Source organism: Gavialis gangeticus, unplaced genomic scaffold (genome assembly GCF_001723915.1).
Source record: "Gavialis gangeticus isolate Ggan-Ray unplaced genomic scaffold, GavGan_comp1, whole genome shotgun sequence".
NCBI lineage: Eukaryota > Metazoa > Chordata > Crocodylia > Gavialidae > Gavialis > Gavialis gangeticus.
The window spans coordinates 15,215,456-15,230,487 of NW_017729033.1; the positions used below are offsets into that span (position 1 = coordinate 15,215,456).

A 15,032-nucleotide genomic window follows, 5' to 3' on the forward strand; every position below is an offset into this window, starting at 1 on the left:
TTACATTTGTTTATAGTCCGTTTCTAGTTCAATAACTGTTTTAAAACATTATGTTGACATGTCTGTGCTGCAAATGCTGAAGGGAAACATTTGTTTCAAGTGTAATTAAAAAGGAATCACAAAGCTGAGCACTTCAGTGAGTTCTTTGCATCTGTATTCCTAGACACAGACCAAGACAAATCTCCCAGTTGGATCATAGATAGACACAGGAGGGACACCAACACACCAACTGCTAGCGCAGACTTAATAAAGGGGCACTTGGAGGGCCTGGATGTGTTCAAGTCAGCAGGCCCAGATGATCTTCATCCAAGGGTGCTGATAGCTGATGGCTGGTGTCATAGCAGAACCACTGGCTTGGTTGTTTCAGCACTCATGGTGCTCCAGTCAGGTCCCAGAGGACTGGAAAAGAGCCAATGTGGTCCTTATTTTCAAGAAGGGGAGGAGGGAGAAGCCAGGAAACTATAGGCCAGTTAGGCTCACCTCTATCCTTGGGAAAACTCTGGAAAAAATCATCAAGGATCACATTTCTCCCAGCAGGAGAAATAATGCAGAAAGGAAATCAGTACAGATTCATTGCGGGTAGATCCTGCCTGACTAACCTTGTTTCTTTTTATGACCGGGTCACAAAATGCATAGATGCAGGAGTCGAGGTAGATGTCATCTACCTAGACTTTAAGAAGGCTTTCGATACGGTATCTCATTCTGTTCTTGTAAATAAACTGACAGGCTGTGATGTAGATAATTACACGGTTAGGTGGTGGGTGGCAAACTGGCTTAGGGGTTGCACCCAGAGAGTGGCGGTGGATGGGTCGATGTCGACCTGAAAGGATGTGGGCAGCGGAGGCCCGGAAGACTCAGTCCTTGGACTGGTGCTATTCAGTGTCTTTATCAGTGACTTGGATGCAGGCATGGAGAGCACCCTGTACAAGTTCACAGACTATACCAAATTATGGGGCAAAGTTAACACATCAGAGGGTAAGGAACAGATCCAGGCGGATCTGAACAGATTGGAAAAATGGGCAGAACAAAATAGGATGCAGTTCAACAATGATAAGTGCAAAGTGCTAGACATGGGCAAAAAGAAGCACTAACATGTACAGGCCGGGGGATGACCTTCTCAGCAGCACAGCAGTGGAAAGAGATCTTGGAGTCCTAGTTGACTCCAAGATGAACATGAGTTGTCAATGTGCCCAAGTGATCAACAAGGGTAACCGCACTTTATCATGCATTAGCAGATGCATGGCAAATAGGTCCAGGACGGTGATGCTTCCCCTCTCTGCAGTACTGATTAGGCTGCAGTTGGAGTACTGCATCCAGTTTTGGGCGCTGCACTTCAAGGGGGATGTAGTGAATCTTGAGTGGGTCCAGAGGAGGCCACTCACATGGTCAGAGACCCTACAAAGAGAGACTGAGACACCTAGATCTCTTTAGTGTTCACAAGAGAAGGCTGAGAGGTGATCTTGTGGCTGCCTATAAATTCCTCAGGGGAGGGCAGCAGAGAATAGAGATGCTCTATTTACTAGGGCACCCTCTGGAGTAACCAGGAACAATGGCCACAAATTGACAGAGAGCAGATTTAGGTTGGACATTAGAAAACTTCATAGTAAGGGTTGCCAGAATCTGTAATGAGCTTCCAAAGGAAGTGGTGCTCTCTCCTACCTCGGGGGTCTTCAAGAGGAGACTGGACAAGCACCTACCTAGGGTTGTCTGACCCCAGCGCTCCTTCCTGCCCAGGACAGGGGGTCAGACTCGATGACCTACTGAGCTGCCTTCTCACCCTAGCATCTATGAATCTATGAATCATTTCTCGTCTCAGTTTATGTCATCCTATTGTTAAAGAGCCAAAGCTTGTGATCTAACATACATTTCAGGACATGTCTGAGTTGATATGAACAGAGGTTTCTTCCGAAGAGTCGTTGATTCTTTAAAATGTATGGAGAAAGAGAATTGGATCAGGTCTATAATTTTGCCAGTGATGCCTTTAACTAATCATTCACATCTCTCTTTAAAAGGAAGGTCCTACAGAAGTACATTTTTTTTTAATTGCTTGTATTCTGTGGGGAAATGATATATATTCTGAAGAAAGAAGCACACAGAGGAGAGACTCCTTTCTTTAGTTTTTCTCTGCTTCCTACTCCCCACATTAAAGTTATTTTATATCTAAGAAAACAAAGAAAACTTGAGTTACAGGATCTATGGCAACAATGAGGGTGCAGGAAAACTCTCCAAGATGATTCTCGATAATGGTTCTAACAGTCACTGACTTCAATACAAGTTGCTGTTAGACAGGAAGTCCAGGAATCTACATCAGATATCACAGAAGAACTATATGTAGTACTTGAGAAGTATGTACTTATTCCTTTGGTTGAACATTTCCCCTAAAACACAATAAGAATGAGGAATTCCTAGTCTGCAAAACAGCTAGCACATGATCCGTCCTTTGGCTTCTCTCTAACCTCCCCCCACCCCAACTTTAAGGTTGTTTTAAAATTTTTCTTGACACATTCTACATTTCAAGAGCTTAAAATAACAGAAAGGCTCCTTTTCAGAATAAATGTCCTGTTTCTAAATGCATTTTGATCATACTAGAACAATACTGATGAGGAGAAAGGGACCATATAAAATAAGCTCATTCACTTAAAAAGCTGACAGGAAATGATTGCTTTTACTTTCAAGCAGCTATTTTTAACACAAAACTATCTGAGAAAGGATTAGGCTTTTCATCATAGAAATACGCCAACCTTTAAAATGTTTATTAGTGCTATATTTTATAAAAATGTAAAGAGTAAATAAAATTAATAGTTTAAACTGTTACGGGCTCAGTCTACTGCAGAGCACTTGAAAAAGAGCCATTAGCTGTTACAAGCCTAAAGGTTACAGTAAATAGCGTGGGACAAGTCGAACAATGCACTGGGAGAGAGCAAAAATATTGGTGCAATTTAGTAAGTAGCCATAACATTTGGGCCACATTTAGCTTTGAATAGCTTCCGGATGCACAATCGTAACAGCAGACACAGGCACTTACTTGTGCCAATTTACCTGGCCATCAAGTTAGCATTTGTGTCTACCTTAGCCTCCCACTGTATCTCTTTCTGATCTTCAGGGAAGATGAGATTCTCTCATAGCTTATTGCCCCCTCCCTGGTCCTCCTCAACCGCTACCTATTACTAGTCAATGATCAGCTACTTTCCTCCCCTTATCCTTCCGAGCCTGGGTTCCAAATCTGAGGGCTCAGTGCATTGTGGGGAATATTGCTCCGTAAGTCCTCAATACATCCAACATAAAAACCAATACTTGGCTTTTCGTCAAAAGGGTTTATCGTAAACTTTTCAAAACACTGTCTCTGAGCTAATGCAGTTGTCTACAAATGCAGTTCTGCTGTATGCAGTAGGTCAGAGCTAGGATCACACTACATAGAAATGCATCTCTAGAAAGATATTTTTGTCCCATTTGCCATCCACCTGAAATTTGCCTAACTACTGTTCAAGCTGGATATCTTGAAGAGTTAACCAATATACTGTTTAGATGAGTGTTTCGTTAAAATGGACTAGGCATTTTAATCACGCTGTTATTCCGTAGCATTACCTTTTCATGAATTTCTTGCGTGGACTGAGCATCACAAAATGCCACTGTGGCAACATCCTTCAAAATAGGCATTTCTACTGTGCAATCCCTGCCATCCAGCAACGCTACCAAAGGGCGCGGGTGCATGGGCCCATTCATGATCGGAGGTCGAATGCCTGTGATGCAACAGAGAAGAAAAAAAAAGTATTTTACATCAACATAATACATTTTACAAAAAGCAGATTCAAGTATCTCTCTGTGTTTGTCTGGTGGAAGAAAAAAGATTTCAAGATGTAAAATAGAAATTGATCTTTTTCTTGGTCAAACACTATAATAAAGAAGATAAGACAGCGCTTTGAAGCAATCACCTGCTTGGTTTGTGCTTATGCGTTTGTAGGACAGCTAGAAAATGCACTGTCATAGGGCAGATTCAAGATCTGATATTGAATTGCTGAAAACAGCGAAGGCGTGCACTCATTTGATAAGGTGAGGATCCTACAGCAGTACTGAGTAGCATCCGTGCCATCCCGTCCAGGATTTGTATTCTGACGAGATTCCACATCTTTGCAACCGCAAGACAGGATGAGTAAAATACTCTTCGGGCCTCACAAAGTAGAAATTATGGGATATGGTGAGGGTTGTTGTTTACATGTATACAGAAAATGATGATCTGCTGAGACTAAAATCACATTTAAAAATAATGAATGCAATCATGTTTGATTTGCTGAAGATCCAATGTCAAAGTTCACTGGCTCAGAACTGACCTAAAAGCTTCTTAAGTTTACAGAATTCATAAAATTCCTCGGTATGTCTTTATTCAAATACGAGGATCCATACTCCCCCACCTCTCACCATACAAATCCAGGATCTCCACCTTGGAACAAACAGATGATAACAGACAAATGATACATGTCGAATACAGTAGGAAAAAAAAGAGTGAATTGTACAGGCTCTATTTTTAAGAGTCCAGATAGTTATGTATAATTTTCAAGAGAATGTTTATGAAACGCAATGAAAGTGCTTTGAGAGCATCTTTCCAATTGCACTGAAATGATAACTACACAAACATAATTGAGGGAATTGTACGAACTGCTGCATTTATAGAACAGACATACAAAATTGCTTTTCCAGAGATAAAAATATAAGGAAGGAACTGGGGGTTTTCTCCTACAATGTGAAATGTTTCAAGCAGAAGCAGGCCAGAAGTTCTCAATACATCCATTAACATCTCTCTGCATTTGTGTTGGTGTCAGTTTAAAACGCTCTGCAATTGTTTAATTTCAAACAAGTCAAATTAAACCTAACGTAAGAATGTGAAAGGACACATAAGTCATCCACTCATGCACGGACTACCTGCATCACAGGTCACGGGAGTTGAGCTAGAGGGGCAGGAGCAAGCCTTATTAAGTTGCTTTCTGCAAGTGACTGAAGAAAAGATGGCTCCTTGCTCTGTCCTGCAAGACAAGCTTGCCAAGGAAGCTGAGTTAGTGTGGAGATATGCCACTGGCCTGTACTCGGCAACCTCTACCCTGTAGAGTGGAGGTGGTTTATGGGGTTGGAGGAAACGATTAAGAGAGTGTGACAAAGTCACAAGTGAGTCTTTGGCAGCTACGTGTTACTCAGGGCACACAGTAAATAAACAGTATAGCTCTGTATGATTTAGTATTTAAACTATTTATGTGCTCATAAAACTTAACCTTTGAAGAAGAAACAGCTTAAAACAAAGACAGAATGTAAATCTATGCAATATGCAAACTATTCCAATACTCATGCTGTTTTAGAGCTTGATAGCTTGGAAGCCATCTAGAATTTTTTCTAGATAAAAATTTCAATTGAATTTTACTAGATTTTTTTAAAATCTTCTATTCAGTAGAAAAGAGCAAAAGGATCTTGCAAGCTTAAAGCAGAAGGGAATTAGCATAAGGGAATTTTATTAACCCTATTTCATCACCAAAAAGTATAATTTGATCCTTTTTCATTCTCTCCTAGTCCAGGTACAGACATTACTTTTTCCACTACAAGTGATTGGAAACCAGTCTATACCTACAACAGAACAGAAGTTCAGCACAACAAACTCATCTATACCCATAACAGAACAGAAGTTCAGCACAAATAGACTGGTTTAAAAATGGCCTAAGCTTTGCCGGTCTAAGATTTGCTCCCCAACACCAAAGGGCTAATGTGCGTTTCTTTTGCTACGGATCTAAACTACGCTGCTTACAGAAAATCGTGCAACTTAGACTGATGCCGACTTGGGCTTTTCAAATGTCTGTATCTAGCCCCAGTGTCTTTCAAACAGACCGATTATACTAGTGAACAAACACTGTGCTAATCATGGAACAACAGTCAGGCATTTCAGACAGTAAGGAATCCACGACCAATGCTGTCCCTGGATATGATGCTCATGGAGAGACGTTTTGCTCTCAAGAAAAGACCAAATATGTCAGCTCCCATTATGCACTACGCTGAATCTCCCCCGTGGCAAGACAGCAGAAAATTTCAGAGTTCATTTCAATAACAAATATGTAACCATCAGCAAAAAAAGGATGTTCGAAACAAACCTATGTTGTGTTGAGCTACCTTACAATAAAGATCTGTATCACCTATAATGGACAACAGGCTATCCTTGATTTTAGCAGTAGTTCTTAATGTATCACATGCAAGTACATGATAAAATACACAATGTATTACTATACAGTTTATAACACCACCATATTATTACCATTACCAGCTAATTACTGCTGCTCCTTAATGGGAACTTATTTGTACAGCTGTTATACATTTTCCCAGGACTCAGGAATGCCCTCAAAATAAAGCATCTTACAGACAGAAGCTAAGGGGCAAGAAACATAAAATACAATTATACTTTGGAAGGTAACTGTCAGTATGGCATGAGGTTCTACATAGAAGGAATTTCTTATGATCTATGCACAAAAAAAAAAGGATTCCCCCCCCCCCCCGACTGGCAGTCCAGCACTCCCAGAGAGAGAGACCAAGTGGATTCTTTGTAGCTCCTTGCCAGAAATAAATATGAAACTGTAATGTTGATACCAAAACAATGGACAGTGAAAAAAACCAGAGTATAATGCAAGTCACTCCCCTGAGCTGCTTTAGTTTTGCAATACTAACGTGAAAGCACAAAATAGAGAGAAGTCCTTGGTTTTGCTTTCATTTATGTCACTGTATCTTTGTGGATATTAACTCAGTTACCCCTACTTAAAATTGGTCTTAGGTGCTAGACCTGACACAGGCCCACTATACAGAAGGAAAGGCAATGATAATAACTGGAAGTTCACTTTTACCCTACAAAACCTCAGACTGGGTGTGCCCAGTGGTGCCTTAAGAACTCAAACCTACCCAGTGACCTTGACCATGAAAAACACAGTTATTTCCTTTGCTTGCTAAAACCTCCCAAAGCTTCAGTCTAGATTTCCCATTGCACAACGTTTCAGCCACAAATGCCATATCACTGAAGTACGGATAATAACTCAACACTTAAGTAAATTTACAGTAACTTAATCACAGTGGCAGTATTTTTTTTAAGTTTACATTTGGAAAGACACAGTTTCACTATGAATCAGTCTTCTGAACAAGAAACTATTTCTTCTACAATGTGGGTACATTCTGTCTGTTTCTTATCTAGAAAGGTCACGGTGCACCACGTGTCTGGTTTCTACAGCAAATCCTCCAAGTAGCAGGATAAAGCAACGTGTACACAAGAGCAGTATTTTCCATGCTTGTGTTAACAGTGAAACATGCAATCCAATGTCAAAGGACAACAACTGTAGTCTAGATAAAATTGGATCCTGCAACTGCAAACACTAAACTCAGATTTAAGAGCCAATTCAGCTCAGTTGGCTTTCTAAAGAATGTGACAGATCATGGCACATTATACAAGTAAAAGAATATTAAAACCATCCATCCCCAGACCCCAGCACCTTTGAAATGCATTATGGAAAAAACCAAAACAAAACAAAAAAACAAATCTCAGTTTATCCTAGCTCCAAACTTTCAGGAACCCCTACCAACCTGACATTTCTTAATCTGAGCTTGATTTCCAGGGTCATGAATTCGATTTCTCAATGCTTTACAATCTTCAGTATTCTGAGGCAAAATAGCATCCTGTCACTCGATCCTCATTTCCATGTCTTTAATTTCTCTTGCGGCCTCCTGTAATCTCGAACCAAAGCTTTTTAACTTCTTATCCACTGCAACCTCTGTAGCCTGGATCGTGTTCAAATTTTTACTAAAAATTAAACACAAAAAATACATTAAAACAACATTAAGGGCCCGACTCTTGCTCACAAAAGCCAGGAAATTCAAAGTTAAAGCTTCTCACTGAATCCTTACCCTTTCCCCTTTCGTTGCAACTTTTCCATCACACCTGCTGGGCTGCTGTCGTCCATTAACATTCCACTGAACTCAGTGGTATGTTAAGACATTCCCGGCGCGTTCGGCAGCACAGCAGGTGCATTGTGAATGTAACATACCTGGAATATTCGGCAGCAGTCATGTGGCAAACTTTCTGCCTAGGTGCTGTGGGGATCTGAGGACAGTGTGCGATCTCCTGTACCACTCGTGCTGGAAAAGCCAAGCACCCTTGTGTGCACTGGAGATGAAGTGAGAAGCCTTAACTCTGAGTTTGTTGGTTTTGGTGGTTATAAGCCATGCCCTTAATGTTATCTAAATGTATTTAAGTAAAAGATATGCCTGCCGGGGTTGTTTTGGGAATTTTTTTTTATTTTTATTTTTTTTGCTAAGAGCACAATATTCGGTCGCATTGACACAGCAGATCAGCTGTCACTGGCTCGTCAATACAGAAGATCATTGAGGCAATAGTTTCAGCACTATGACGTGCTACTGTGTCAAGTACTTTTCTAAAATAAAAGAGAAATCATACCATGAGATAATATGCATGCATCCACCAGTGGCTACACATAAAAAAGAGAAGCCATTGCATATAGGCACATAATCATGATTTTTTGATTTGGAAATTGGGAGGGTGACTTTTTAAAACCTAGCTCATTATGTAAAAATCATAAAAAAAGGCAAAGCCAGCTTTCAGGTAGATCATACAATAGGGGTCAACCTAATGCACAAGCAGTGTGAGTATCTACCTGGGACCTCACACATGCTGGGGGATTAATGGTCTCATTGCCAGCTCCAGCACCAAGACTGGAGAGGAAGGCGGCTCTCACCCGATTTCCCTCATTCCTCCAGCAGCAGGTGGCCCTACAAATCATCACTCCAGTCCTGACACTAATCCAAATAAGTCATTTTTAAATAATTTTTAACTTAATAGTGAGAAACCCAAATTTGCTAAACAAAAACCCCAACGAACATATGTAGCTACCACTGCTGTGGCCTAAGACTGCACAGCAAATTTCAGCGGAGGCATTTCTTTCAAATAACTTAAGCAAGAGGCAGACCTACTCACTACAGGATGCTTAAAAGCAATATTCTCCTGGGTCCTTAGCAAACCCACCTGTATGCTAGGTACTGCTCCTTTATATTAATCACTTTCTTAGCAACTATCCTACTTAAATGACCTACAACTAAAATAATCCTATTTTTCAAATAACAAAAAGAGAAGATGTCAAAGCAGGCTGGCATGTCATTTGAAGCCATTATTCACTGACATCACAAAAAAAATACCTGAGAGCAAGACCAGCTATTAATTAAGGTTAACAATATCCTTTTTCATTTGTCTGCCACCTCTTAGCATATTATAATCATGAACTTCTCGCAAATATAACATCATTGGTAAAAATTAAAGGGACATTGTCAGGTTTGTAGGCCCAAAACTTGACCTACCTTTTATTTTCTTATATCTGTTTGCAAAGTCCATGTAATTCTTTAAATGTGTTTTTCTTTTTTCAAAACAAATGCTTCAATTCTTTTTTCTGAAAAATATATCAATGCCAAAAAGCACAACACTCATGAGTAACCCTATAATGACAAACTCATATCCAAGTGAAATGGAGAGGAGGAACACTGAAACGGTGGCAGTTTTCATTTTTAAACTTCCAAGGGGTTATTATGAACAAGTTTGTAATATTATTTCTAGTAAGTATGAAAATGCACTTGACAATGTCCTTTATAAATAATATTTCCTACAAAACTTCCCTTTTACAACAGGAGACAGAGGAGGTTCAGTTTTTCCAACTACAAAATAACCAGCTATCATAAAAAACCCCTCACAAATTCATGTCTCAGGAACAGTGCGTTTCTATCAGGCTGGATGTAAAGGTACCTGACACTATCACGTGTGCACTGTTTCCCCTTCTGTTTTCACTTCACCTTTTCTTCACCTGCACTATAAATACTTAGTGTAGGGAATGACTCTCTGTTATTTTGTCTCTGTTGTACCTAGCGGACTTTTAGGTGTTCTAATAAGTCTTTAGTAACTACATTCCTTCCACTAAAACAAGTCAAAATACATCTGGCAATATGGCAACTACATTATTACAACCCATGTTTGCTAATATGCCAGTAGCACTCACTTTTATGATTACCTACATTAATAGCTTGTAGGAAAAATCAAAATTTTGGAATCAATTTTGGGGCTCATTACTGTTGCATCGTAGTTGATCAAGATGCTAAAATAAATAGCAGAAGATGCAGAGGTAAAAGGGTCAGAGAAATGGCTTTAAGGAGGATAAGAAGATCTGGGTAACTTGCACCTTTGGGATGTGAAAATGAATGGCACTTATACAGCAGTGGTGCTACCTCAGTTTCATGGAAGCCAATGGCAAACTTTCCATTGACCGCAATCAGATTGTTATTTCTCAAGGCGCTAAAATTGGGGGCTGACCCTGTTAGGTAACACAGAGGATTATGTAAGACAAGGTGGTAATGAGCCCTGCAAGTTTCCACTAGCTGGCAAATGGATTTCTCATTTCATCTGACAAAGTTGTCACCTGTGACTGCTATACAAGAGGCCTGGGGGTGGCGTGAGGGGGCAGGAGGGGGGGACAGATACATTACAGATGTTACTGAAATCCAGGGGAACAATCCCATTGCCTTCAATGGACTTTACCATTATGAAGAGGTGCTTAAGCATGTGCTCCGCTTTAACCATTGAGCAGTCCCACTGAAATCTGCAAACTTCAGGTAAACACATGCTGAAATGCGTTGCTGGAGCAGGGCCTATGCAACGAGGAACAGTGGAAACTTAGGAGTATGAGCACATTTCATGCTTTTTGTTTTGCAAAATTTGGGGGTGGGGGAAAAAAATCAAGCTTCTTCCTTCTTTATAAGATACCAAGACAAAGTAAAGCTGTGGTCTCTGGAGCATCGCAGACATGATGATGTGCAAAGCAGTCACACCTACTTATCACACACCCTTTTGTTAATGGCTTTATCTCAAATAGATCTCCTTTGCATTTATGTTATATTCATTCATTAAGATGCCAAATTAGTGCAAGTTCGCTGCTTCCTCCCAATCTATAATGAATACCACCACTATTTTTGTCAAGTGTAGTATTTGAATGACTCCCAAGGAGCCACATGCATCAGAAATGGGTTTTGCCCTCCATAAAGCAGTCCTGCCAGCATTCAGTGAGGCAGTGTTAGATCCTGAAGGTGAAAGGGATCTAAAAGCAGGACTCTTAAGATACTGCTTACTTATCTTTTCCTTTTGGACAGATATAAACAGAATGATTTAATTGTTATTTAAATAACCCACATTCTTCCCTGGTAACCATAACACTTGGATCTATTTGTATTTCTCCATATTTAAATATGAAATACCCAGGATCTCTCAGGTGTTGCAATCTGTTACTACAGAGAAATAGTCACCACTGACTAGCACTGGATTTTAAAAAATATTTAGAAATTCTGCCTTTGTCTATCAAATGCTCGTGTCACTATGCAACATCTTCAAGCAAAGCTTGCAGGGTGTATAAAAATGACTCCTTTGGCTGTTCTGTGTATTTTGTAACCCGTAAGTAGAAGTAATGGTTATGTAAGTGGTAACAACATGATCACCTGACAAAACAGTCTGTTCATTAAGCATTTACTTCAAACAGCCACGTGAAATCTGGCTGGCAGCACCTGCACATCTGTCACAAAAATCACACAAGTTAAATGTCTTTGTGCTATAAGGATATGCCTAACATTAACTACAGCTTTTCAAAACAAAACTTAAAACAATATCAATCACCCCTTTGTCATGTCAAATTAATAAATGGCAGTAAAGCAATGTGTGACCACAGAGAACAATTTAATGGTATGTTAAGATAAAATAAAAATGTTCAAGAATAATGGCATGAAATACATCTATCAAAGATGTAAGTAAAAGCCTGTTAAACTGTTGGCTACTATAGTAGATACCAAACGCTACTGCCATTTTGAGAGGAGAGAAAAACAAGCCTTACTGAAGGCAAAACTGTTTCAAGGCCAGAACTTTTCATGGACACGCAGGAGTTTCAATGCCAAACCACATAAAAGAGTTCATTTTGTTTACAATAGTTTTAAATTTATTAAAGTGATAAGAGAAGGGAGGTGGATGCTGGAAACTTTAGGTATTTGTTAGTTTGAGATGTTGGATATTTGTGACCATAGCAGGAGTGAGGGATTCAATCTGCATAACTGTGGCTTTCCAAATGTGCTGCTATTTCCTCTGCTGCACATCAACTGTCCCCTTCTTGCTTTGACTTTACAAACCATAAGGATCAAGAAATGCCTGTTCACATTAATAACTGTTGTTTATTATGAAATAATATGAAAGCACAGTGTGCCCCATGCTGTGCAAGCCCCAGATCTCAAGACAGTTCAGACAGCGCACCATTTACAATTGAGAAAGGAGACACTGGGTGTGTCTATGCATGCAATTAATGCAAAGCAATAAACTCTGGAGCAGTTTGATCTGTTGTAAACTGCTCCTGGGCACAGCATCTATGCTTGCGCATAGGACAGCAAAAATTTGAGCCAGGGCAGAGCAGGCCCAGGTTGGCAGGGAGTATGGGGGTCAGCCGCCTGCTCTAGGTGGTGGCATTGGGTGGTAGAGAGGCGGGTTGGGACACGAGGATACTGAAATGCAGAGATGTGTGGCTAGGTGGCAGGCACGAGTCTGGCACCTGGCTAGCTAGGCTTACAGGGTGCAATTGATGCCTGAGGTCAGCATCTACATGTGCTTTTAATTGCAGTTAAGTACGCCTCTGTAAGGCAGTACTGACTGCAACAGTATCATCTTATGGTGTTGTTAATAAACAATTAGTTTGTTGTGGCCTAATACTGCAGCACATGTAGACAGTGACACTTTACTACACAGCTAATGAATCTACTCCACAGTAAAGAATACATGTAGATACATTCACAAAGGAGAAGACTTTGGTGGAGCTGGCTGAAAATCTGTCCTCCAAAAGTCAAGAGGCATTGGGCCATGCAGGGAAAAAGCTTGTTTTAGATGATTTTTCCTTCCCTCGTTAAGAGCAATTAACTTCAAGTTCTTTAGTCTGGTAGACAACGTCTTTGCATCATGTTCAGATATTACAAACAGTTTTACAGATCAGCTGCACATCCCCTTTCCAGATGAAGTCAAAGATTGCTTTTCTCCTTCCTATTGTTTGTAACTTTAAGGCCAGACTGTAGCTGAACTTGCACGGGTACCGACAGAAAACGAGCAGAAAAGTGCAAGGAATGCTTTGTCTACACGTCTGCCCAGGGGCCGGCCTTAATGAAGTTGGGTGTCACAGAGCCTTGAACATGAATAACGCTGGTACAACTACCAGTCCTCTCAAATGGTGGCATGGAGTGAGAACATAATCACAGCTCTGACTGTCCAGAAGAGGATGTCTAGACACAGAGGCCTTCCCTCTCCAGAAGCAGTGGAATTGTTCCCTCTGAGCCCTAGGGGGAATTTGGGTTAAACATGCTAGTTTTGACTTGCATGAGCTGTGGCTGAAGCCACAATTTAATTTATAGTTAGCAAGAAGCAGTGCCAATAACTGTACATACTTTGGTCTGGATAGATGTGATATCTTTTATTAGACCAACTGAGTAGTTGGAAAAACGTTATTTGCAAGCTTTTGGGTGCAATCTTGCAAAGAACTTTTTTCCAGCTACTCAGTTGGTCTTAATAAAAGACATCTCATCTACCCAAAAAACCTTGTCTGCCTATGTCCTTAGACCAACACGACTACAACCAAAAACCCAGCCCCATATTTTGCTCTGTATTTCACAGCCATGTAACTTAACTGTCAAAGGACTTTAAAATTACATCATACTGTATATAGCAGCCTTTTTAGCTTTACTTTCCACTGTCGCTGCCAGTCAGTTTCTAATTACTAATGAATCAAAAGTCCCCAAATAAGAATTCAATAGTTAAATTTAAGAACACTGCTGCATCACCCAAAACCAGCCCAGAGATGCAACAAAGGTAAGTGTTATATTCCCCATGCATAGTTGCTGTCACTTATCTATAAGACGGGTACCTCTGTAGTTGGCTCAGGAATGGCAATAAAAAAAACAAACAAAAACACAGCAAACTACTTCATTTTACTTCATTTTAAAATGAAACTGAGTTTATAGAGTACATGGTGGGAAGTGCACTTCATGATGGTGGTACTTGGGGAAGTGGGTGTAACTTTCCTTTGTATAAAGGTTACACACAACTCCTACCGCCATGAACTAGGAAAACAATCTGTTTCAACAATTGTACCAAGAGGAGAATGATTAACCCTCCTAGTCATTCCAGCAACAATTTCTATCATGTCAAGACATATCAAGGCACTTTTAAAAAGGGGGGCTCAGTGTTTCTAGGCATCTGAAACTCAGGAAATGGAACTTTTCACCTCTGAGTCTGTGGTTTAACTGCCCTGGACTAGTAAAGTACAGTTGTGCTTCTGAAATGAAATGCTCTCCTTCTCCCGTCACAGCTATCCATATCACAGAAAAAGCCAGCACCACTTTTCCTGCCATATCACCACAACTGGAACCTCTTGTTGGGATTTTCATAAGGAATAAAGGGGCCAGACAGTCAATGCAAGCTTCAGCATGTCTGCTGATTTGTCTGCAAAGCATCTCTCACCTGCAGTAATCAATAATGCAAATAAAGAGGAAATAATAACACTTTTCATAGTTTCATAGTTAGTAGGGTTGGAAGGGACCTCAGCAGATCATCAAGTCTGACCTCCTGCCATGGCAGAAAAAAGTACTGGGGTCAAACGACCCCAGCAAGGTGATCGTCAAGCCTTGTCTTAAAGACCCCCAGGGTAGGAGCCAGCACCACTTTGCTTGGAAGTTGTTTCCAGATCCTAGCCGCCCAGACCGTGAAGTAGCACCTCCTGATGTCTAGTCTGAATCTACCCTCTGCCAGCTTGTGACCGTTATTTCTAGTCACTCCTGGCAGTGCTCGGGGGAACAGGGACTTCCCCAGTGCCTGCTGGTCCCCTCTGACTAGTTTGTAACAGGCCACTAGATCCCCCTCAGCCTTCTCTTCTGGAGGCTGAACAGGTTTAGCTCCC

The 15,032-nt window shown here is 40.6% G+C and overlaps 1 protein-coding gene across 8 annotated transcripts in view; it reads right to left on the minus strand.

The window, feature by feature from the left end:
- Nucleotides 1-15,032, minus strand: part of CTBP1 (C-terminal binding protein 1) — a 364,798-nt gene that overhangs the window by 52,656 nt on the left and 297,110 nt on the right. For 4 of the 8 annotated variants that reach the window (XM_019525924.1, XM_019525923.1, XM_019525926.1 and 1 more), the window contains exon 2: nt 3,586-3,740. In XM_019525924.1, the coding sequence (XP_019381469.1) occupies nt 3,586-3,740 (155 nt within the window). Of the gene's footprint in view, nt 1-3,585; nt 3,741-7,593; nt 7,811-9,378; nt 9,469-15,032 lie in introns of those variants that run through there. The other 4 variants (XM_019525930.1, XM_019525929.1, XM_019525928.1 and 1 more) reach the window with 3 other exon arrangements.